General features: G+C 52.6%; 1 protein-coding gene across 1 annotated transcript in view; it reads right to left on the bottom strand.

The window, feature by feature from the left end:
- The window catches only part of MYO18B (myosin XVIIIB), a 248,035-nt gene that overhangs the window by 209,348 nt on the left and 14,757 nt on the right, over positions 1-23,930 (bottom strand). Inside the window, exons 3-11 of the mRNA XM_032883267.1 lie at positions 22,690-22,848; positions 19,112-20,371; positions 18,493-18,559; positions 17,687-17,799; positions 16,241-16,417; positions 11,454-11,652; positions 9,973-10,115; positions 9,055-9,155; positions 8,668-8,731 (exon numbers count right to left, since the gene is read on the bottom strand). Of these exons, the coding sequence (XP_032739158.1) occupies positions 8,668-8,731; positions 9,055-9,155; positions 9,973-10,115; positions 11,454-11,652; positions 16,241-16,417; positions 17,687-17,799; positions 18,493-18,559; positions 19,112-20,371; positions 22,690-22,848 (2,283 nt within the window). The remainder of the gene's footprint in view (positions 1-8,667; positions 8,732-9,054; positions 9,156-9,972; positions 10,116-11,453; positions 11,653-16,240; positions 16,418-17,686; positions 17,800-18,492; positions 18,560-19,111; positions 20,372-22,689; positions 22,849-23,930) is intronic.

The following is a 23,930-nucleotide window of genomic DNA, read 5'->3' as shown; positions in this document are numbered from 1 at the left end:
CAAAGCCAAAGAGAGCCCAGGACTTGACTTGGAAGGCTTCTCAAGGGAGCAGTGGAAGGAGACATAACTGGGGTCCGGGCAACGATGGGATCTCCGAGGCAGGAAGGCGCTGATGAATCCCACCCAAAAGCGTCATAGAGATAGTCACAGAAGGCAAAACAAACCTGAGATTGAATTTGGAAGGTGACTAGGCATCACTGACCAATTTAATGCAATAAGTCCCGACAAGCAGAGGTAATGACAGGACCGAAGGAGATCTGAGGACACAACATGGGAGCCTCTAAGTGCAGGCACAGAAGGAGGTATTTTTGGAGGTGGGACTGACAGAGAAGAGAGAGCTCGAGAAGTTGGCAGGTGCCAGTTGGGAAGTTCTCACCCATGACATTAAGGGCACGGGCTTTAAATTCCAGCCCCAACTGGCAAATACGCACCCCCATCTGCACTCCCACACCTGTGGCAGACATCAGTAATCGATCAAGAGCCCGCAGCAAGCCAGTGGGTCCCCGATTCTTCTCAGGACACCACTCCTTGCAGCCGACACCAACAGATCTGTCTCAGCAACTGAAGTGGAAACCGTTTGCTATCCCCAGTACAAGTGATGGGAAACTGCCCAAGATTTTTAAGCAGGAGGAAAGAGAAAGTGACATGATCAGATGTTTATGGGTTGTAGGGTGTTGTTTTTTTCTTTTTCAGATTTATGATCCCAATTATGTTTGATTGAATATTAAAATTAGTCTGAAACTCCTGCACACACCATCTGGCCAAGGAGACTCAGCCCAGAAACCTGCTGGGCTGTGAGGAAGTGAGTTGGGGACAAGAATTCTTTTGTCACTAATCCACCCGCAGATAATGAGGAACTGATTTGCACTTGGCCCTCTTACAGAGTGTGGGTGAGGAACGGTAGGCTGTTAAAGCTGGCAGGTCCTTGAAGTTTGTGTAATCCAATGCCCAGAGAGGGGAGAACACCGGCCCAAGGTCACACAGCAAATGAATATCAGAAGATGCAGAGCTAGAATCAGGCTTGTCTGATTCTCAGTCCAGGCCGCTTGTCCCCTCCATTCAAGCCACTTCTAACTAGGAAAGAAGTCTTGCAAAGATCCGCAACCAATTGGGACGGCGTCAAAGCATGCAGTGACATTGAAAGATTCGCTGTGAAAATATTTCAATTAATAGCAAAAGCATGTTCCACTGATCCATCATATTTCTGGGCCACCACAGGACCACAAAATCCTTAGCAACCAGGAGCTCAACCTAGCAACCACAGCTGCTCCGCTGCAGCAAACGGAGGGAAGGAAGGCATCTTACCAACATGTTCTCGGTTATTTATGAGATTTCAAAGCAGCAGCGAAAGGACACCAAAAGGACAGTGGCAACACATTTATTATGGCTCCCACTGTCAGCTCTGAGCATTTGACTTTAAATTACAGGCGGACTCCATCATCCGCCACTTAGCTCATGTGAAGAGAAGGAGAAACTTTCCCTAAAGCTTAATCTGTTTCTTTTCCTCTCCCTCCCCTCCCAACCCCCACCCCCTCCCCACGGCTCTGTTGCAATAGAAAATATAAAGAGACAAATGTATCTGTTTCTGATCCAAACAATTAGGATCAGGAAGATGTTTCCAGTGCCTTGAATTTCCAGGGAACTGAACACGCTGCCTAATGCTGGGATGTAAGCCCCTCCCTTCATCCTTGCATCCCAGTCATGCACAGAGAGATCAGTGAAGCTAGTGCAATAAGTCAAGCCACAGCCCAAGCGTCTGTTCACAGGAGAAGGAGTAAACAAAGGGCCGTGTGGCTGGGGCACAGTGTTGGAGAATCACTTGGCAGCAAACAAGAACGAGCTGCTGGTGGGTATGACTGCAATCCCGAATCCCACAGACCCGGGTTGAGCCAGAGAAGCCAGATACCAAAGGCTCTGCACCCTGGGACTCCCATCTCTGCAATGTTCAAGCATGGGCCAAACTAGCCTTCGGTAAGACAAGCCTGGTTGATGACTCTAGAATGAGAGGGAAACACCTGCGGGCAAAGAAACTTGAGGGAGTCTTTGTCAGAATGAGGCATGTTCTAGGTGTTGATCTGGGGTGTGGCTGCAGGTGTGGATAAGAATATAATCATCACTGAGTTGGAAACTAAAAATTAGTGTGTTGTATACGCTTTATGTCTCACCTCAATCCAAAAAAAAAAAAAAAATTAGGGGCACCTGGGTGGCTCAGTCTGTTTAGCGTGTAGCCTTCTGCTCAGGTCATGATCCTGGGGTCCTGGGATTGAGCCCCGCGTTGGGCTCCCTGCTCAGCGGGGAATTTGCTTCTCCCTCTCCCTCTGCCTGCCACTCCCCCTGCTTGTGCTCACTCTCTCTCAAACAAATAAATAAATAAAAGTGAAATAAAATAATGAAAAAAGAGAAAAGCCAAATCACACCGTGCCCAGAGTTTATCTGAGGCAATCAAAGACTCAAGGTCAACCAAAGACTGCAGGTAATTTAGTGAGGAAAAAAAAAAAAAAAAATCCGGAATACTCTCTCTACATTAGACTGGGCTGTGCTTAGAGCACCCAAGAGATTCCTACAATGCAGAGAGAGGCCAGGTTTGGATTCGGAGGCAGACAGAGACAGATATCCCCCAGACTCTCTGCTCCCCAACACGGTGACTTTGTCCAGATCTCCTCCCCTCGTCCTGGGGCTCAGTTTCCACCCCTGTAGAATGGAAATCGTAGCCCACCCTCCTCCCAGAGCCACTGTGAGGAATAAATGAGTCATGTGTAAAAGCATACAGCATAGTGTCTGGCACAGAGTGGTGCCTAATAAATGCTGGCCCCCGTGCACCACGGAGTATTTCCCACTGTACCTTTACCCAAGCTGTTCTGCTTTCCCGGACACCCTCCCCAACTGCTGCTCAAGGGCAAGTCCAGCACTCCATGGAAGGTGAACCGGGCATGGCCCTGCCCTCAAGAGGCTCCCCTTCGAGGGGGACAGATGCGCAAACTGAATGACAGCAGGAGTGAGGGCAGGGGTAGCGGGAGGGGGCTGGGAACCTCTGGGGAGGGTCAGAGGCTTACTGGAAGTAGTGGTGCATGAAGCAGACAGAATGTGCTGGTGGGCCGGTGGGAGGGGGGCGCAGGGAAAGGAAGTGTCTCCAAGCAGAAGGACGTGGGGCTGGGGGAGTGTGGTGCTTTGATCGTGCTGGCCTGTCTCGCTGCACGAAGGGCAGTGGGGAGCCTCGGGGTGCATCTGGGAGCTGCTCTCTGATGGAGCCCAGGGCTACTGAAGGCCTCCCCAGCCACCGAGGGGAAGCTGGTACGGGAGCACCGTCCTCCCTGAAGCTAGCCCTTAGAAGGAAAACGCTGAACATGCACTTGATTCTCTTGCAAAAGAAACATTGGTGCCCACAGAGGTGGGTGAACCTCATGGAGAATGTGGGGTGGACAGGACCGGTGATGGCCCGGAGCCTGGATCTCCCCATAGCTGAGCCGTTCTGCCGCATGCTCAATCTGATCCATTCACACCCTCTCTGGGCACTGGGATCCCATTTAAGGAGGGAGAAGAGGAAACATGGCTTGAGCACCTGCTACACTGGGCACTTCTACTCTATAAGGTAGGTGTGGGTCTCTCCAACTGACAGAGGAGGAAACTGAGGCTCAGAGAGGCCCTTGGAGCCACCCGACTGGGCAGGAGAAAATTCACTACTTGCCAGAAACTCTACTGTCCCCACTGCTAGGAGCAGATGGAGGAGCTGGGTATGGCTCTACCCATTCCCCAGGTGCAAACACTGAGGACAAATGGCCCAAGAGGGCATGGTGGGTCGGACCCCAGAGCATGTGGCCTTCAGCCATGACACAGAATCAAGGTGACAGAGGGGTCCAGGCAATAGTGCCAGATTCGGGGTCAGGTCCAGCCCTGCCTCTGCCACATCCAAGCTGTGTGCTCTTAGGCAAGTAACTTCACCTCTCTGAGCCTGGTTACTGCTCCTGAAAGACAGATGTGATAATAATCCCTTTGCTCAAAAGACCATTAGGAGGATTCAAGAAGGGAGGGCTCTGGGCAGAGCCCCTGGCAAGAGGACACGATCTCCCATCTTCCCATTTGGAGACCATTCCTCCACAGTTGACAACTGAGTCATAAAAAATAAATGTGCCTTGGGCCAAAGCCTGGAAAGTAACAGCCAAAAGCACACTGCTGGGAGGCAAAGATTATTATTATTATCACTGCTGCTGGGCACTTAAAAAAAAAATCAGGCTAGGTTGCAGAAAAATAAATTATAGAGAAGAAGAAAATAATATGAAAGCTTTGTGATTTCAAATATGTCCCAGTGCCCTGACAGATCTCAGATGAGTTCCATTTAAAAGCTGAAAGTGGCAGGAAGCAAGGGCACAGGGCAGGGACCAGGAGCTGGGAGTGACAGTCTGAGTGGAGGCAGTCACCTGGGGCAGGAACCAGCCCACAGGGCTCAGTGCTTCCGGCCTAGGCCCCCCTCCAGCTGACAGTCCCCCGCGCTTCATTCTGGGTTCTGCAGCCACACTCCACCTTCCCCTTTGTATCAGGTGCTCCAAGGACCAGGAATGCTGGCCTCACTGCCCCTGGTTGACCTCACTCAGTGCACCACGAGACCAGCTCATCCTCACCTCCTCCAGGCAGCCCTCCTGGATATGCCTCTACCCCTCCCAGCCTGACCTCAGCCGACACACACCTCTAATTCAAGCACCTGTCATTCTGGCTTCGAAGATCTGCTACTGTGGCCATTGAGTCCTTCGAGACAGAGACCCAGCTGCGTTATCTCTCTGTCAGCGCCTGGGACACCATGAGATCAATAAATACCCATTGATGAGTCAATGTCAATGTCAATGAGCTGCCACTGGTTAGCGCCCCTGAATCAGAGCCGTGGACACCGAGGTAGACTTTACCCACCCATTGCACCAGCCCCACGGTGCTCCTAACCCCATGTTCAAGGACCGCAGAGGTCAGGCCAGCTGAAGAAGAAGAGCCCCAAACTCTCAAATTCCCTTCTCTGGGCTCCTCTGCGATTCCCAGCAAACCGCCCCTCCCCAACCCAACCAGCTCCCAGGACACAGGCATTGGATCCAAAGAGAGACACAAGATCCCCAAATCCCCAGGAAACGTCTTTGAAGATGCAGCGGGTTAAATTAAATTACAATTAATATAGTTCTGCCTACCATGGCCGCAAATTTTAAAAAATTGAAAAGATGCGATTTTAGCCAAGTTGTGAGGGGGACTGCTTGTTCATTTATTCACTCAACAAACATTTATTGCTGTGTGCCCAGCTCAGTGCCAGGCCTTGTAAAATACATAAGCAGTGAAGCGAATACAGAAGACCTCCATCTTCTTGGACCTTAGGATGGTGGAGAGACAGACAATAAGCAAACAGACAGCATGAAACATGATGAGAGATTGTCATCAATGGGATCACACACACACACACACACACACACACAAGTAGTGTGTGTGTGTGTGTGTCTCTCCCTGGACAGGAGCCTGGGAAGCAGGGGATAGTAATACTGGCACAGAGGCCCAGGATGGATGCACAAAGATATTTATCATCTCATTATTGTATATATATTGTATATGTTTTATATAGAGAGTATATTGCTGTATATATATTGTGTACATACACTATATATATATGTTTTTTTAAAGTAATCTCTACACACAACATGGGGCTCAAACTCACGACCCCGAGATCGAGAGTCAAAAACCCCACCAACGGAGCCAGACGGGTGCCCCCAAAATAAATATTACATTAAATATATAAACTAGAGGATAGAGATAAGGTCAATGAGACAAAAACAAGGTGTGGACTGCCAAGGGGCCTGGACTAGGGGCCTCATGGGTCCCTGAAGCCTTGCCCCACCCAACTGGTCCCATGTTGCCATACAAGGTAATAGCAAATAATAATCCAAATCATAATATGATAATACAATCTGAGTGTCCAAGTATTTGATGGACCTCCTCTCATTTAATTTGGGAGCAAGGAGGACCTTAAGACAGATTATGTCAGAGCAGAACTGATCTGAGTCCGTGGGACCAGCTAGGAGGAGGGGGAGACTTGGCCAGGGATGAAGTGAGCTATAGATTTGCCAGTAGAAATGCAGCACATATAGTTCAATTTGAATCTCTGATAAATGATGGGTATCTGATAGAGCAGGAATGCTGGCCTCATTACCCCGTCCAACTTCAATCTCCAGCTCACCTCCTCCAGGCAGCCTCCAGGCCTGCCCATGCAATATTTGGGGCATAATTATACTAAAAAAAAAAAATTCTATGTGTGTCTGAAATTCAAATTTAACTGGTCATCCTGTAAGATTTTTTTTTTTTAGTTTTACTGAGTTATTATGGACAGATACAAATTGTGTATTTTTAGGTGTACAATGAGATGATTTAGTATAGGTACACATTCTGAAATGACTGCCACAATGAAGTTAGTGAAGACATCCATCACTTCACATAGTTACCATTTTTGTGTGTGGCGAGAACAATTAAGATCCACTCTCCTAGGAAATTAGACGTACGCAATAAACACAGTTATGAACTATAGTCCTCGTGCTGTACATCTGGTCAGTTACAAGATGAAGTTCTGGGCATCCTGTATATTTGTGTGCTTAACCTGGCAACTTGGAGAGCTTGTACTTAGCAACTCCCATTCTTGGGGGGTATTTCCTGACCACCACATGCCCTTACTGAGATAGTACTGGGACCACCCAGCCCCAGAAAACTAGCCCAGGCTGGGATCAAAGAACAGTGAGCTTTCAGATTTTATTTTTGTTCTTAGAACACTGAGGAAAGTTTCCCTGGATACCTGCCAGGTAGCAGAGAGAACAAAGGAACACACTACCAGTTTCCATAAATCAACTGGTCTAAAGAAAACACCCCCCAGAAACACACAAAAAAAGAAATCTACTTCAAAAGCCTGCCTGACACAGATTCCCGCTGTGACCCATTCCTGTGTGCAGACTGTTAACAAAAAGTCAGGCTGAGGAGAGCACACAAGGACCAGAAGCTGGAGCTCTTCTCCTCAAAAACAATCCTCTTGCACACTCAAATGGATACATTTGGCCAAAGTTCATGAACACAAATGGGAAAGCCCAGTGCCGGGATAGCCTCTCATCCGGGGCAGTCACAGTCAAGGTCTGGGGTTCTTATAGTTCCCCAATCATGGGGAGACAGGGTCTGGAAGAAAACCATACTGTGGACGCCTGCCAGCAAAATGGGGTGTCGGAGGAAGAGTGGATTAGCCCCCAGAATTTAAAGATGGAACAGCCGCATCCTCTTACTCCTACTGCAGAAATCAGCTCTGTGTCAGTGGTCCTTGGGCAGGGGGGTGGGGGGTTCCTGGACCAGCACCAGCAGCATCACCCGGGAACCTGGGAAGAATGCAGATTCCAAGGACCTGCCCCAGACCTACTGAATCAGTAACTCTGGAGAGTACCCAACAGTGTGTGTGCGTGTGTGCGTGTGCGTGTGTGTGTGTGTGTGTGTGTCTGTGTTTATGTGTAGATAGCTTCATTAACGTGTAATTGACAAAAGCTAAACAACTCATCCTTAGAAGGTATAATCTGACAAACTTTGATACATATCCTCATGAAACTATCACCTTAATAAAGACAATGAACATATCCATCAATCCATCACCTCCCAAAAGTTCCTGTTTATCACCCTTTCTCCCCTCCTCCTGCCCTACGCAGTGCACAGGCAACCACTGCCCTATTTTCTATCACTGTTGGTCAGTCCACAATTCACAGAGTTTCACATCATCTATCCTCCTCTCTGTGGTGAACTCCTATTCAATCCTCAAAACCCTATTCAATGTCCCTGTAGCTAAGAAGCCTTCTCTGACTGAGACCAAGTAGCTCTTTCAACTATCCTCTGGTGCCCACAGCATCTTGGGCAAGTCTGGCATATTCGTATCTCACACGACTGCACTAATACCTGCATCCCTCTCTCCCAATTGAGTAAAAATTCATGAATGGAGACCATAATCCCAACACTTAGCACAGGCCTGGCACAGGAGCTGGTGGTAGGTGTGGCGGGGTGGGGGCGACTCAGAAAACAAATGGTAAGATATAAACAAATGAATAAAAGAATAAGCAAACAAGTCAACACCTTGCTTTTGTTTTTAAACAAGAGACTACCATCTCTCCAGGTCCTACTCACAGAGCGTGTCTTCCAGGAAGCCGTCCCGGACTGCACCCACCCATGTGAATCACCAGTAATATCTATTAATTGTACCAGATTGATGGATCTAGGCCAAGCCCTGTGCTCCACATTTTGTGTACATCATTTCTTTTACCCTTACCCCGACCCGATGAGGTAGATACTACTGTTCACATTATTTGCCCGAAAAGGAGACAGGTGTTCAGAGAGGTTGGGTCTGAGGTCATGTAGCTAATATGGGTCAGAGGCAGGGTTTGAGCCCGGAGCCTGCACGCTTACCTCTCCATATGCCACCTCTGGCTCCCCTTAGGTGTACAAGTCCCAGTTACCCTACAAGCCCAGGCCCCACAAAGGTAACCCTTGCGTCCCCCACACGACCGGTCCTTGCCAACCGTGTCCCCCATGGGCAAAGGAGAAGAGTCATGCAGGGACCCCCTCCGTCATGCTCCCACCCTGGCCACAGGGACATGCATATCCTCACACCCCTCAGAAGGACCTCCTCCTTACCTTGGGCCATATGCCCATGCCGAAGGAGTGGCTCTCCGCCATCTGGTGCAGGTACAGCTCCGTCCTGGAAGCAGAGGAGGGACGGGAAGTCAGGGAGGGGCTGCCCACACCAGGGGCCTGGCAGAGCGCATGGTCCTCATGGCAGAGGGCTCCCTGCCATGGTCCGGATGGCCCCAGCGCCTGCGCCAGGCCCTAGTCCCATTTCTGGAATATTCTGCACTCCCTGCCCTTCTGTGGCCCTTCCTAAGTGCCAGGAAGCCCTGACATGAAGAACATAAACCACATACACCCAGGGGACAAGAAGCTAACGTGCTCCGGGGTCATATCTGAACAACCAACCTGAATGAGTCCTGGCCGCCTGCAAAGTTCAAAGATGCCATCACTCACCTGAGATCCAGGTCCAACCCTGCCAGCATCTGGGAGAAAACCTCAAAATTGCCTTCCCCTTCTGGCTGCCGGGCCACACAGCTCTTCTCCAAGAGCATTGTCTGCAATAGGAATGGACACGACGTGGCTGGCCCGCAGGGTGCACCAGACGGCAGCCCCGTTGGGGCGCGCCCCTCTGCCCTGATGCACTCTTGGGGGCAACAGCTCACGGCCGCACTCTGTCGGACACCTCCGTGTGGAACCTGCGCCCTCCTTTTTCCCACTGATTCAGAGCCCGTTCGGGGACTTGACTACTGCTGTAGACTCATTCCAATGAAAGCATCCAAAGGTAATAACAATTAAATGGAGCCACTCTCCAACATATTCATATTTAACAGAAGCTTACCAACCTGACCCAAGTGGTGATTAACAGGGGAACTGCAGGGCCGGGACAGAAAAAGGACTTATTTGGCATCGGTGAGTTTTCTTTGAGTCTGGACATTATCCCAGCTCAGCATACAAACCATCCTTCTAATAACCTAATCCTATTTTCTGCTCAAGCAGCATGGTTGAGGTGGGAAGGGGAGCAGCACGGGTGATCGTGGAGATAGGAGCAAACAGACCATGTGTTGGTTACACACAGCAGGGCCACAGAAGGCTGGCGAGCGTCTGTTTAATTTCAGCTTATGCTTTTAAGATCCACCTAATGAGAGGCTGGGTTACATATTTACCCATGAATATTTCATCCCTGCGACATTCGGAGGTGCAGACGGGCTAGCAATGCTCCGGGGTGCTGAGGGAGGAGGGGGCCACGGCTTGGGGATCCACAGCCATTAGGATACATGCCAGGGTCCCAGGTGGAGGCGTGACCTCTGCTGGGTAGAACTGGGACACTGCAGCACCCAGGGCCCTCCACCCCCGTCTGACCAGAGCACCCACCTGGAGCTGAGCGGCTGCAACTCGCCCCGTGGCATTGAAGTCCAGCGACATCACCATGGCGACCCTGGTGGCATTGTAGCTGTGGCCCGTGGACACAGAGCCAAAAGCCCGGAGAACTGTGAAGGTAGCTCGGATCTTCTCCACTGTTGGAGGCATGGGGCAAGGCATCACCTATGGCCCAGGAGCTGCCACCCCACCTCTCAGAGGACTACCTTCCCTGCTGGCAACTTCACTGGTCCAAGCCCATCTGGCCCCAAGCCCCAGAAGGCTCCCCACCACCTCTCCAGCTCAGCACTAAACCACACACATTTCACTGCTGCCCGGGCTGTGTACTGCAAGCAGGGTGCAGGAGGAGCAAGACTGAGTCAAGGAAGGGAGACACGCAGGGCCAGGATAGATACAGCCCGATGACAGGGGCTGCCTGGGCCTGACGCAGAAGGGCAGAGCATGAACATTCTCAGACCTGCTCTGAGGGAGCTCACAGGGTAGCAGCAGCCTTGAAAAGCCCTCCAGTCTCTCCACAACTATTTATTGGGTACCTACTATGTGCTAGACACTGTGCCAGGCACCTGGGTACAGCCTATCCTGACTCCCACCCCCCAACACATGCACTCACAGCAGAACTACATTTTGAGAAAGCCAAGACTAGTGCCTCTCCCCATTTTATCCCCAGCCCCTAACATGAGTCAGGTGAAGAGCAGGTGATTGATAAAGGTTTGGAACAACTGTAGTGAGACAGCAGCACACACAGTAGTAAGGGGATTTGAATATGGGCTCTGCCTTTGCTAGTTATCTAACTTGGGGCAAGTCAACCTCTCTATTCCTCTGATACCCCATCTGAAGATGGGGATAATCATTGTACTCACATCTCTCCTTAAAGCCTAGCTGACACATCATTACCTCAAGGAAATCTCCACTCCCCACTCCAAGGAAATCCCCACTCCCCTCTCTTCTGCCCCTCCCCCTCCCCCGCCCCACCTCTCTCCTAACAAGCTCTGCTAGCACTGTGTGCAGAACATTCAAGTTTGGAATATATATGAAGGTCGGTTTCCCTTCTGGTTGTCAAATCCTCATGAACATAGGCCCTGCCCTTCTGTCTTTACTTACTGGGTTCTCTGTACAGTTGAGCAGGTTGTGCACTGCACAAGGACACCTTTTCTAAGGGGCACATCATTTACATCATACAATCATAGGTTTATGTATTTATTAGGATGATTTCCCAGCACACAGCAGGCAAGCATTTAGTTCTAACAATGTCAGTATATGATGATTGTTCTGCACATAGCTGTGAATGTCTTGAGGAAAGTTGTCCAATGAATCACAGGTGGCCCTGCCCAGAAGCAAGGACAGGGTCTGCCCATCGATGCTCAGTGAATGCTAGCTGAATGGACATAAGGAGGAGAAACCCAGTGCCCGCTTCAATTCTCCCCACCCTCCCCCACAACCCACCCCCAACACCTGTCCCCTGGAGACCACTATACCTGAGACCCTGCCATCCACACCACCTGCCATTGCCACCAGGTGCTCCAGGAGCTGCTCACAGCAGGTGGTCTTCCCAGCACCACTGCGGCCCAGGGCCACGATGCTCTGGTCTCTCCGCTGGCTCAGTAGCGCCCAGTATGCCCGCTGCGCCAAGGAGCCCAGATGGGCTGGCAGGCCTTCCCTGCGGCCCTTGGGCACCTGCAGGAAGATATCCCAGGCTTCAGTCTTCCCACCCCGGCCAGTGCCCCACCCTGGTGGGTGCCCCACCCCAGCCTCGAGCCCAGATTCAAGTCCTGTCATCCTACCCCAGCCTTTTCAGAGGAGTCTCGAAGGTAACCAGCAAAAGCCCAGCCTTGGGTTAGTCTAGTCTTGCCCTGACCCACTGTGAGTCCTTCAGCAGGCTTGGAGCCCACTCCAGGTCTGGATCTCCTCTCTTGCTCCCCGGAGGCTTGTGTTATCTCATTATTGGCTAGTACTTGCCCGGAATAAGGCAGCTTGATAAAACGGCAAGATTGATTAGTCATGTCTGCCATGGAAACAGAACGAGGCATGGGGTAGCCAGTGCCATGTATACCATGGGTTTGCCATAACAGTTTGAAGTCCACTCAGCCATCCGCTCAGCCATTCATTTACTCTTCACTCAATTAAAAAAACGTTACCGATTGTCTACTACATGTGAGACACTGTTCCGGGCACTGGGGGGCACAGCACTATACAAATCGGGGAAGGGAAAGCCCAACCAACCATGAAAAGATACCATTATATACCTATCAGAATGCCTAAAAAGTTAAAAAACGAATTTTTAACACCCACTACCAAGTTCTGGCGAAGACACAAAGCGACTGGACTTCTCATACAACGCTAGTAAGAAGGCTAAAATGCCACGGTCACTCTGAGAAAGAGTGAGATGTACGCTCAGCATCCAACCCGGCAATCCCGTTCTTAAGTATTTACCCTAGAGAAATAACTGTGTGTGTTCACCAAAAACCTTCAATGGCACCGGTTTTATTGGACATATATTCAAAATCACTGGAAATTAGGGACAACCATTGGCAAAAATTGCATTTAACGAGGGAAAGCACGTAAGCAGCCATCGCCGTTTGAGCACTGAAACTCCCCTGTTCCAGAAAACCCCTCCATCCTGGGGAAATCAGGACAGCTGGTCACCCAGTGAGTGGATAGGCCAGGGCACACACGCCGTACAAGAACCACGGGCCAGTGGCTGCAGTGACATGGGTGAACATGAAATGCATCGTGGGACGTAGAAGAAGCCAATTCAAAGGTGACTGGCTGCACCATTCCAATGACATGACTTTTCAGAAAAGGCCCAACTCTAGGGACAGAAAAAAAAAAACCCTGATCAGTGGCTTCCAAGGGCAGGACGTGGGAATGGAGGGTGACTATACAGGGACCAGAGGACTAGGAACGGCCCTGTAATTGATGGTGCAGTTGGTTACCCAACTACCCGTGTGTGGATGAAACTTACAGGTCTGTAGGCTGGAAAGGCTGAATCAAACCGTATGTAAATTATATGTTAATGAATCTGACTTAAAACAAAACAGCCCTGCCCCATGGAGCTTGCTTTCTGCTGGGAAGAGCCAGATGATAAAGAAAACAAAGAATTAAACTAGATCTCACGGGAGACATTGTAAAGCCTTGAGCCTGAATGAGATCACCAAGGAAGTGGGTGTTTAAAGAGGAGGAGACAGGGCGCCTGGGTGGCTCAGTGGGTTAAACCTCTGCCTTCGGCTCAGGTCATGATCTCAGGGTCCTGGGATCGAGCCCCGCATTGGCTATCTGCTCAGCGGGGAGCCTGCTTCCCTTCCTCTCTCTCTGTCTGCCTCTCTGCCTACTTGTGATCTCTCTCTCTCTCTCTGTCAAATAAATTAATAAAATCTTTAAAAAAATAAATAAATAAAGAGGAGGAGACAAGAGGTGTGGGACAGGCACTGGGTCTTGGGGAAGTCAGGGAGAACAGCCGTGAAGGAGGCTGAGGAGGAGGGCCGGCAGGACAGAAGGAAAACCAGGACAGGGGAGACCTGGAGCTCAGGAAGGGAGGGTTTGCAGGAGGAGAGGGGGTCGTGGCTATGCCAAAGACCCTGGGGAGTAAGGGTGGGGCAAGTTAGGGGAAACCAGCGACTGGTGCATTTGGCAAAGTCTGCTTAGTGTAGTGTGGCCTTTGGGTGGAAAGCAAGAGGCTGACAGGAGGCAGAGTGGTCAGTGGAAAGGGCATGTGGAAAGGGCACACACATCCAAAATGGACAGGGCAGTGGGCCCGGCTGGAGGAGGACATCCAAAGCTTGGCATGACAAGTAGGTGAATATGGGGCCCAGCGACACCCCATCTGCCCTCTCCACTGCCTTAGCAGGGCCAGGGCCTCAAACCCCCACATGGCGGCTCTTCCCTTCACCTGGACCTTTGGCCTGGGGCTGAGGGCCACCCCCAGTCGTCGGCAGGGCTCCCCTCCCCAAGACACCCAGACACAATAATGAGTCCCTGTCTTGACACAAAAACAGGGCCCAGCAGGATCCCCAGAGTTGGCAAAGGTGGGACACGCCCCCACACTGGCTGGACATGGCCTTCAGGCTGGCCTTCAGGCATGCCGCAGGCAGAAGGTTCTAGGATCTGAATCCCAACACTGCCTCCCACTCTGGAAACGCTGAAGTTCAGGGAACAGGCTATCCCACCTGTCAGCCCTCTCGGGGGCGGGCGGGGGGCTAGAAGGACAAAGGGAGGATCCTCCTAATCCAGGCCCCTCTGTACATAAACAGGTGTGCATATGCACACATGCCTTGCATGTTGGCACATAGGCGTGCTCACGGGCACACACATCCAACAGTGGCAGAGGCCGCAGTTACACAGAGCTGTACCTGTCTACACTGCACACATTCACACCCATGCTCACACCCACGCACCCTGCGCCCCCAGGCACACACTCAACTCCTAGCCATCCCCAGTGAGAGAGCCCTCCCCGCCAGCGTCGCCCCAGTGCCCACCCAGCCCATCTTGGGGGTGGCCCCAGGCCCAGGCTCACCACAGGTCACTGCTCCCACCTGGTGGCCATTGGAGGAACCACATGTGACTCAGCCAAAGTGTAGAAGGGGGTTTCAGGTTTGGGTTTGGGATTCTGGACCTTTGAGGGGGTCCCATCCCTATCCCAGAGTAACAGGGGCCTGGGGCATCACCTAACTCCTTACAAGGCATATTTCCAAAGCCTGCACTTTCGGCTTCTCAGCTCAGATTCTGTAAAGAATGCCTCAGTCCAGAATAGTCAGCGAGAATCTGGCTCACTGTAGGGTTCTGTACAAAATCTCCCAGAAGCTTCCAAGGAGCAAGAGGAACCATGTAGCTTCTTGGGGGGCTCAGAGGCCTGAGGCTGCACGAGCGGAAGCATAGCCCTCACAGCAAGGGAAGGGAGGGTGCACAGGCCCCCAGACAGCGGGGCTGGGGAGCACGTGATGGGGTGGTGTGGTGTGTCCTGGAGAAGAGGGGTCTTGAAGGGGGATTCAGCACCACTAGCCCTTTTTTTTTAATGGAATTTAGCATCATTCGGGGGCGATGGATAGATTTGTCCCTTGGCCCCCCAAGATGTAGCTTTTCATCCCCAGTTAACAGACGAGAGAACAACAAGGCCGAAGAGAGGTCGTGATCACTCCAAGGCACCCAGGGGGCATTAGCAGCTGTGCTAGAGGCTTGTGCTTTCCCCAATCACGAAGTCCTCGCCACGGTGCCCAAGTAAGACCTCCAGCAGGTGTCCTGCCTGCACTAGATCTCATTTCCATCAGCACGGAAGACCGTCTCCCACCTCTGTGAAGACCCCCTCCCCCAGAAGCTGGCATCATGCTCAGGGAAAAAGCCAGAATCCTTACAGCCACGTGGAAGACCTGCTGTGATCAGTCCCCGCTGGTCCCGGCCTCCCCACTCTCTCCCCAACAATCAGCTGCTCTACCCACCATTGTCTTTGTCAGTGGGGGCCTGTCTTCCCCCTCCAGAACGGAATCACCACAAGGACAGTCTGTTTGTCTTCCTCCCTGCTTTTGTCCCCCCAGGCCCCTTCATCGAGGAGACTCTCCCTCAGTATCCCAGTCAACACAGCCTGGGGAACCAGGAGGCTATCTGGCTCAGGTGGCCAGGGTGTGGCTGCAGACATCGCCACAAGGGGGCGCTGAGAGATTGCATTTTCTGGGACAGTCTGCCCAAAACCGGCCATTTCTCCACTTTGCAGGGAGGAAAAAAAAAAAGGAAAAGCAGAATCAATCGGGGCTTCTGGTTCCCGAATTATGTGGGAGTCTGGAACCCTCGAATGTGCAGTATGGGGTTTGAGGCGCAAAAATGCTGGCGGCCTGGGTTTCACCCCCAGCTCTCCCCCTTGCGGAACTGGAGGGCTGGCCCCTCAGATCTCGTCTACAACAGGCGGCAGGTAAAGGTCCTATCTTTTCAGGGATGTGTGAGTATTAGCTGAGATACTCTGAAAAGGTACTTGAAGTAGCATCTGGCCCAGAGCTGATATTCGTTCAATATTTCTGTCATGATTATAGTCTTTAATGCCCCTGTTTGTTTCCAACCCTGATTCATCCATCATTCCCCTCTCCGGAGGGGGGCTCAGGTGGTCCTTGATGCCCACGATGCCCACAATGCCCCAGATCTTCTATCTGGCAGGATGAGACTCACAGACAGGTTTGCAGAGGGCTCCAGCTGCCCCCTGCTCTCCCCTGAGATGCAGAGGGGACACCACCCCACCCGTCAGGCGCCCTTGCCTTGGCCGTGTCCCCATGGTCCTGCTTACCTTGCCTGCAGAGGGCGCTGGGGACCCTGGGGACTGGAGGATGATCAGGTCTGGCCCCTTGAAGGTGTGGGGCAGCTGCGCCCGGTAGCGGTGGAGAAGTGTGTTCAGGACACTCGATTCATTGATACTGACCAGGGAGGCCAGGTCCTCAGCCTGGTCCAGCTCAGGGGGGTTGGCCTGTGAAGCATCACGCAAAGTGTCCTGTGGGCCTCCATACTACTGCCATCACCCCTACACACACACACACACACGCGCGCGCATGCACACACACACGCACACACGCACGCTCGAACACACACACGGCCCCAGTGACCCTCTCCCTAGAGAGCTGTTTCCCTCAGACCAGGACAGAAAGTGAGGACTCCGGAGAGAGAGAAATAGAACCATACAAATGAAATAAGGACAACCCTGCCATCACTGCCCAGGGAGGGGAGAGGCTCCAAAGAGAGCCAGCAAGATCCGGACAGCCTCCCGTGTCTCAAACACCACAAGAAGGGGGTTGTTCCAGAGAAAGCAAGTGTGCGTGCCTGTTGCCCCCTCTCTCGGTCTTGCCAGGGAGTCCTGCAGGTGTTCTGTGAGACTCGGGGATGAAGGCCAGTGGCCAAACAGCCCCATTTCTCTGATAGCCCATCATGCATTGATCCTTTGGAAATATGCCCAAATTCTTCCAGAAGCAAGGGATGACTGAAACTTCTCCTTGGGGCAGCCATTCTAAAAGCCTTCCTACTATTCTTTCCAGCTTCAGAGAGCTTTCTGGGCCCAGTGCTCTGGGGTTTGGGTTAAGCCTGGGCTCCTTGCAGGTCAGCGGACATGGGCCCACTACAAACTGTAAATACCAGCAGGAGTAGAGGTCCTGGGGCCGGCAGAGGGCAGAAAAGGAGGAATAATGAATGAGACCCACAAGGAGCTGCTGGAAGAAACATCTTCTTAATTAGTAGGCTGTGAGAGGTAGAAGAGGACCAGGACAGGACCCTTTTTCCCCATAATTAGACTCTAAATCTCAAAAAGATTTATGGTGTATTACAAAAAGTAAACAAAATGTAGTTGGATTTCTCAACCAAAAGAAACATTAATACCCCCAAATAGTAGGCCATTGAAACCTAAGCTAGAGCTGCACATTTGGCTCTGAGTTCCCTGGCAGCCAGGGTGAAAAGGGAAACATGCATTGTAGTACGATTTGCAATGTCCATAAAACGAAAAGCAAGCACTTTCTTGGATCAAGCAGAACTCCCAGTTCTGACACATATGTCTGTTCTTGTGTCCTCGCTAAGAGAACACTGGGATAGAGCAACAACCCCATGACAATATACTGGGAGGAGAGCAACAGAGGTCAATGATGGTTTTCCTTACCACTCCCTCCAGCATGTGCAGTCAGGTACAGGACCTCTCTTGCAGGGCTGGGGAAAGAAGGTGTGGAGCAGGCGGGGAGGGGGATGTAGGGCTCACCCTATGAACATGCTCCTCATCCACCTCGGTGATGGTTTTGTCAGCATCGATGAGAAGTCGTACCCTTCCTGCCGGCAGGTCAGCTGTTCCCTCATCTGGCTTTAGCACAGTTGCTGGTGACAGCCCAGAGAGAGAGAGAGAGAGAAAGGCTCTAAGCCGAATGGTCAGACCACAGAGCTTATAGAAGGATCAAATTATGACCCAGAAGCTGAGTCTGGGTCACTTGGGCTTTCATCATCTGGCTCAGTGCCAGGCTCAGGGTAGGCACCCTGGTACTGAGGTGCACTGACCCATCTTGTATCTAGACTCGGGAGGGGAGACAATGCCATACGGACTGCCACTTCCCATTCCAGGGTCCATGGCAGACATCACTAATCAATCACTCTGCACAGCTGTGTTCTGACGGGGACGCATAATTGCTTCTCAGTAGAGTGTGGTCACAACAAATTGACAAAAGTGGGCTCGGGAGGTGAAATCTCTTTGGCCCTTTGCACTATGCCTCATTTCCTCAAGGAACCCTAGAGGAGACAAACAATGCTCAGGGCATTAGTGACTTCGTTAAATAATGAATTCCCAAGGGGCAATTGCCTTTGGAAAGATCAGCTGCATGGGTCAAATGACACTCAACTCTTCCCAATCCAAAAGCCACAGACTTCCTATCCTAGACTCGGTTGCTCCTTGCCCCTCCCTTCCTGCACCCACCTTCCCCGCAAACTGTGATTTAGCAAATATGACTAGCAGTGAAGGGGACGTGAGAAGAAAATACTTAGACCCTCCCCTACTTAGGTGCTAACACCCCTGATTACCAAGAGTAAATCCATCCTTCTGAACCAGCCAGACTTTCTCTGCCTCGTACCATCTGTCCTCGGGAGCCTGAGAGCAAAGATCACATAAATCAGACCAAGAGGACACTGCCCGCCCCACCCCCCAACACCGAGTCAGCAGAGAACCTTTTACATGGGAGTTTCTCACTGTGTGATCTGGGACCACTGAAATCAGAATTTCCCTAAGGGAGAGCAAGGAGGGGGCTGTTTATTTGCAGGGAAATGCGCTGGCCCTACCCCTGGCCTTTTGAATGGAGGCTCTGAGGCGTGGCCCAGGAATCTGCATTTTGAGCACTCTACAATTTGCACAACCCCAAGTTTGAGAAATACCATGTGACACCATGAGTGGACATCTCCCACCCTTGGGACCGCCTTCATGCTTCCTCCAGGACAGGGATAATAGGGGCCTCCAGACCCCAGCATATAGAAGCGTATCGAAGAAGAAGTGCTATGCCCTCTTCTTGAGCAGGTCGTCCCTCTCCAATTCCCTGTCCATCTCCTATCCTGCCTTATTCACCCCCAGGAGCAGGTCTTTCCCATCCCTCTCTCTCTGGAGGGCCCCTCTTGCCCCGCCCCACTCGCCGGGGCTGCAGTCCCTCACCTGATCCGAGTCTTTGCTCCCCTCCGGCCGGTCTGGCCCCTCTTCACTCTCCTTCTGAGTCTGAGGCCTTTCTGCCTGGCCCTCCAGAGCAGATAGTCTGGGTCCTTCTGGCTCCGACTCCAGGGCCTCGGCCCCATCATCTGCTCCCACACAGGACTCCCCAGTTTTCTGCCCTCTACTTTCCGGCTGGCCCTCCTTCCCAGCAGGCGCTGGGGTCTCCCTGCCTGCACCCACCTCCTCGGGGGCTGTACAGCCCTTCTCTGTCTTCCCCCCAGCTTTACCTGCCTCTCCAGACTCACCCTGAGGTTGCCCTTTCTTGACTACCTTAGCCTGGGGCTCCGCTGCCTTCCCAAGCACACTCTGAGGCTCCCCCATTTTCTCTACCTTTCCAGGAGCTTCCCCCACCTTCCCTGGCTGCCCCTGCCATTGGCTCACTTTGTTCTCCTTGCTCTGTGATTCCTCTGTCTTCTCTGACTTTCTTGGGAGCATACCTTCTTTGTCCTTCTTACTCTGGGAACCGTCCCACTTGCTCCTTCTGCCCAGGGAAACTCCCCACTTTCTCACCTGGATTTGGGCCCCAGCCCCCTTCCCTTCACCCTGCTCCTTGGAGAGATTTCCCTTTGCCATCTTGTTTGGGGGGTCCCCTCCCCCTTTCTCTGCTGTCTCCTGCCTCTCCCCTTCGCATGGCCCCTCTCTCCCCTGGACCTCACTCCCTTTCAGCCGTTTGGTCTGGGGGGTCCCACCCCCTTTCTTCCCTGCACTTTGTTTAGTTGGTAGCACCTTTCCTGGGTCCCCAGTACCCTCAGTCTGAGTCTTCTCAGCCTTTGGGGCTGCGTCCTTAGTGCCATCCTGGGGACCACGAGTCCCAGGAGTCCCTCCCTTTTTTTCCCCTCCAGGGTCTGTGGCCGGGGGTGCGGTCTTGCAGGTGGGAGCATCAGGGGCCTGGGTCCGCTGCTCTGGCTTGGCTGAGTCCGGGTCCAGCTTGGCCACCATCAGCAGCACGTCACCCCTCCGCATACCTCTCTTGAAGGGCAAGGGTTTTTTGGCCGGTGTCTCCCCGGTGCCAGATTCCTGAGGCTTCTCGCCATTGATGCTGGTCATTGGCACGGGGTCTGTGGGGCTGACCCCCTCAGTCTCCTTGGCCGGAATGTTGGAGTTCTGCGGAGAGCTTGACTGGTTGCCTTGGCTAATTTGCTGGTTTCCAGATTTGGTGCCACTGTTGGACCTGCTCTTGGGTTGGCTAGTGGAAATTTCTGGGGTCTAGGAGAGAGAGGCCACAACCACACTTAGCTCCTTGCTGACCTGCAGGATTTGGGCCAAACAAGATAAGTAACTCTACCCTCCCTCAATCCCACCCATGGACTCTCCTCCTTTGGATTTTGTTAGTTACCAAAACCTCCAGTCCGCTCTGCGGGGGAGGTGGTGCCCCCAGAATCACTGAGGCCAAGAGGCAACTCATACACGTCCATTTTACAGATGAGAAAAGCAAGGCCTCGACCACACAGGGTGGTGGGACCTAGAACCCAGCTCTCCCAACATTCACTATGGGTCTCTTTCTGCCTCAGGGTGGTTCCAGCCTCTCCCTGTCTCTCCCTGGCTGCCTGGCCTTCAGAAAACCAAGTCAGCTCTCTTAGCTTCGTTTCACCTCCCTGCAAACTGGGGACAGAGTCTGATGGCTCCTTGCAAGGATTACATGAGGACCTTGTGCTGGGTGGGGCACCAGGTCTGCTAGGGTAAGGAGAGAATCCAGTTAGCTACCACATAAGACAAGAAAATTAAATTGACAAAAGCCAGTCAGGGCTCACAGCCTCGCAGACACATGAGCTCCAGCCCCAGGAACGTCTTGGCCCACGGTGCCGACACCTGCTGTGGTCTGAGGCTTGTCCGTTCTGCGTCCTGGCTCTGAGTCTCTGGCTCGGCCCTGGGGTGACAGTTTGTCCCCATCCTGTGCTCAGCTCTGCTTCTTCACTTGTGCCCCTTGACGTGAGCACGGCCTGCAGCCTTGTGGGACACTTGCCTACCCAGGCCTCTGTGGCCACACTAGCCACCTTGCTCCCTAGATTGGCCCTTCCCGAGGCAGCTTGCCCGAGCAGAGAACACATAGACTCCTGTCCTGGCTCAGCCTCTGTCTGGCCTCATGACCTTGAGCAAGTTGCTTGACCTCTCTAAACCCCAGTCCCCGCCTCTGAGAAGTGGGTGTAATCCCATCTACCCCATTGTGCAGAGGAGCTCAAGGGAGCCCGTGAGCGGCAAAGTGAACCCCATCTCGTAATAAACAGCACACGCTCACGACCTAACCACAGTCTCTGGAGGTTGACTTTGGCCCCACGTGTGCCCGGCTCAGGCAGGGGTGGGGACAGAGCCCATCCTCCCTGTAATCTGCCCCCAGAAGCCTTGGCAGGGATATTTCAACAGTTGCTGCTGTTCAGCTGCTGGAGAGCCTCTTGGAGGCAGGGAAGCCATTGTAATCGGACAGGTGCGGGCACGTGGGGGGCTGGACAGGCTCACAACAGCTGAACAGGGGTGGGAGGCAGAGCCAGGCTGGTCACTGGGCGCAAGCCAACTCCAGCCCCCAGGGCCACCAGAACGCTCAGCCTAATCATTGCAGTATTTGCTCCATCCCCAGGGGCTGCTGGAGAGACATGAGGAGATGCCCTGTCTGTCCGACAGTAATATACCCAAGCCCACCTGCCTGGTGTCCAGCCTCATCATCCTGCCCGGGTTTCCCTGGCTAGGGAGGGAAGGGAGGGAGGCAGCACCGGCTACCATCAGGGTTGAACTTGCAAGTCCTTAAAGTACAGGGGCTGTATCTTGTCCTACGACAGCTTCTATTCCACAGCACTATTCGGAACAATTAAGGGATTTAGCGGACACAGACCAATCAAAAATGATGCCAGCTGCAGCTGAGTACGAGGTCCCTACTTGTGCCAAGCATTAACCCTCTAATGATTGGCATGTGGCCCTTCCGAGGGACTCAGGGGAGGGGCAGCTGGAGGGCGCTGGGTGGCACAGCTGGGGTCGTGCCTGTTTGCCCCCTGCTATGGAGAGGTCTCCGTGTCATAACAACCAGTACACCTAAAACCAACAACTGAACATAACCAGTCACTCGGGATCTTTTCCATGTAAAGTAAGCCAACTCCACGTCCTTAGCTAACATCAAGCTTCCTCTTTCTGCAGAAGTAGGGCAGAAAGATCCCCACAATTGCACATCAGCTCATAGCCTTCATTCAGTCTTGAAACAACCACTCGTTGAGCTCCCCTCTATGCCAAATTCTACAGGAGGGGCTCCATATATGTCACCATGCCAACCACAATTAAGGCAGACTCAGAGGGTGCTGTGGGAATCGGAGGAAGGAAGGCAATAGCAGAGCTTCCCAGAGATGTACTATTTGAGCTGGGTTTTAAAGGAAGCATAGGAGTTCAGTAGATCAGCTGAAGAAAGGACATACCTCCAAGTGGGGAGAACAGAAGCGAAGGCAAGATGGTGGCTGACTTGGGAGGCTCATAGGACAGGACGGTGGGGGTTGACTGGCATCCCCTGGCACCCAGTCCCCTTTCCCAGGGTGGGGGGCACTTACCTCTTGTTCTGGAGAGGTGAGTGCTGCCTCTTTCCTCAGCCTTGCTTCCTTGGACTCTTTCTCAGTCTCCCGGACCAGTTGCTTAATGAAGCCCCCTGGGATGACAGAGAAAAGGGGAGGGGGCGAAGACGGTGGAGGGCTCTTGTCCTCCTCCCGAATCTGTGTTTGCAGAAGCAAAGAAGGAAAAAGCTCAGTGAGTGAACCAGGGGGAGCAAGCAGACCTTTGAGAAGTTGGCGGTGGAGCCCAGGAGGGAGCCAAGGGGGACATACATGACCAAGCATGTGTATGAAGCAGATGAGGTTGGGCATGGTTCTGGGATGCCTTGAGACAGCGCATGGAAATGGAACGCATGAGCAGCAGAGGCCACCTTGTCCTTGTGATTTCTGCCCAGACCGAAGTTCCTCATTATGTGAGTTCGGCCCATCAGTTGCCTTCCTTGGCTTGGAACAGACCCAGGGAGGACCCGGTCTGTAAGGAACTTTTCCATTGTCTGAAAGGGGATGGACCCCAGGAAACCAGGCACATTCCCCACCTCAGCTTGCAGTTAAAATACCAGACTGATCGCCTACGGCACACCAGGAAGGTGGGAGGGTAAGGAATGGTTTATAACCATTCCTGACCCAGGCCTGTGGCTTCTTGAGGGTCCTTACACCAGGACCCAGACAGCCAGGGGCTCCCCAGCACTGGCTCCTAAAGCTGGCAGGCTGGATGCTGGCATTTTACACCAGAAACATGGCCTCAGCCCAAGCTGGCTGGAGTTGGCGTGTCGCTGAGTCTCCTGCGTGGACTGCAACAACATGGGGACTGAGACAATGGGACCTGCTCCTGCCAACTGGGCTGTATCTTTAACTGGCATCACTGTGACCACCCAGGAGGAGGCAAAAAATCTGCAGGGCCCTCTATGGTAGAGCCACACACTGGTTAAAATAAGGTCCTTATCAAGGTCCTCCTATGTGGCTGGCAAAGACTTGGTCTCTGCAGCCCGCCTAATAGGAGGGGAATCTTGAGGGGACAGGAAAGACCAGGAGACAAAGCAGAGGCTAGGGGTTGAGGCTGGTTGATGCAGACCTCTGCCCAGGGAGAGAGAAGCAGGGAACATGCGAGGCTGGGCTCCCATGGACTCCACGCCTCTCCCTTCAACAGGAACTGAAAGCCATGTCATTAGACAGAGTGAAGCTCAAGGCACCCTCAGCGGGGGTCAGCCTCTGCTTCCTGCCGTGCTGTTCTTGACGCTGCACCC

The sequence above is a fragment of the Lontra canadensis genome, unplaced genomic scaffold (genome assembly GCF_010015895.1).
Source record: "Lontra canadensis isolate GAN:19392208 unplaced genomic scaffold, GSC_riverotter_1.0 scaffold87, whole genome shotgun sequence".
Classification (NCBI taxonomy): Eukaryota; Metazoa; Chordata; class Mammalia; order Carnivora; family Mustelidae; genus Lontra; species Lontra canadensis.
This window is presented reverse-complemented; position numbering and strand designations above follow the sequence as displayed.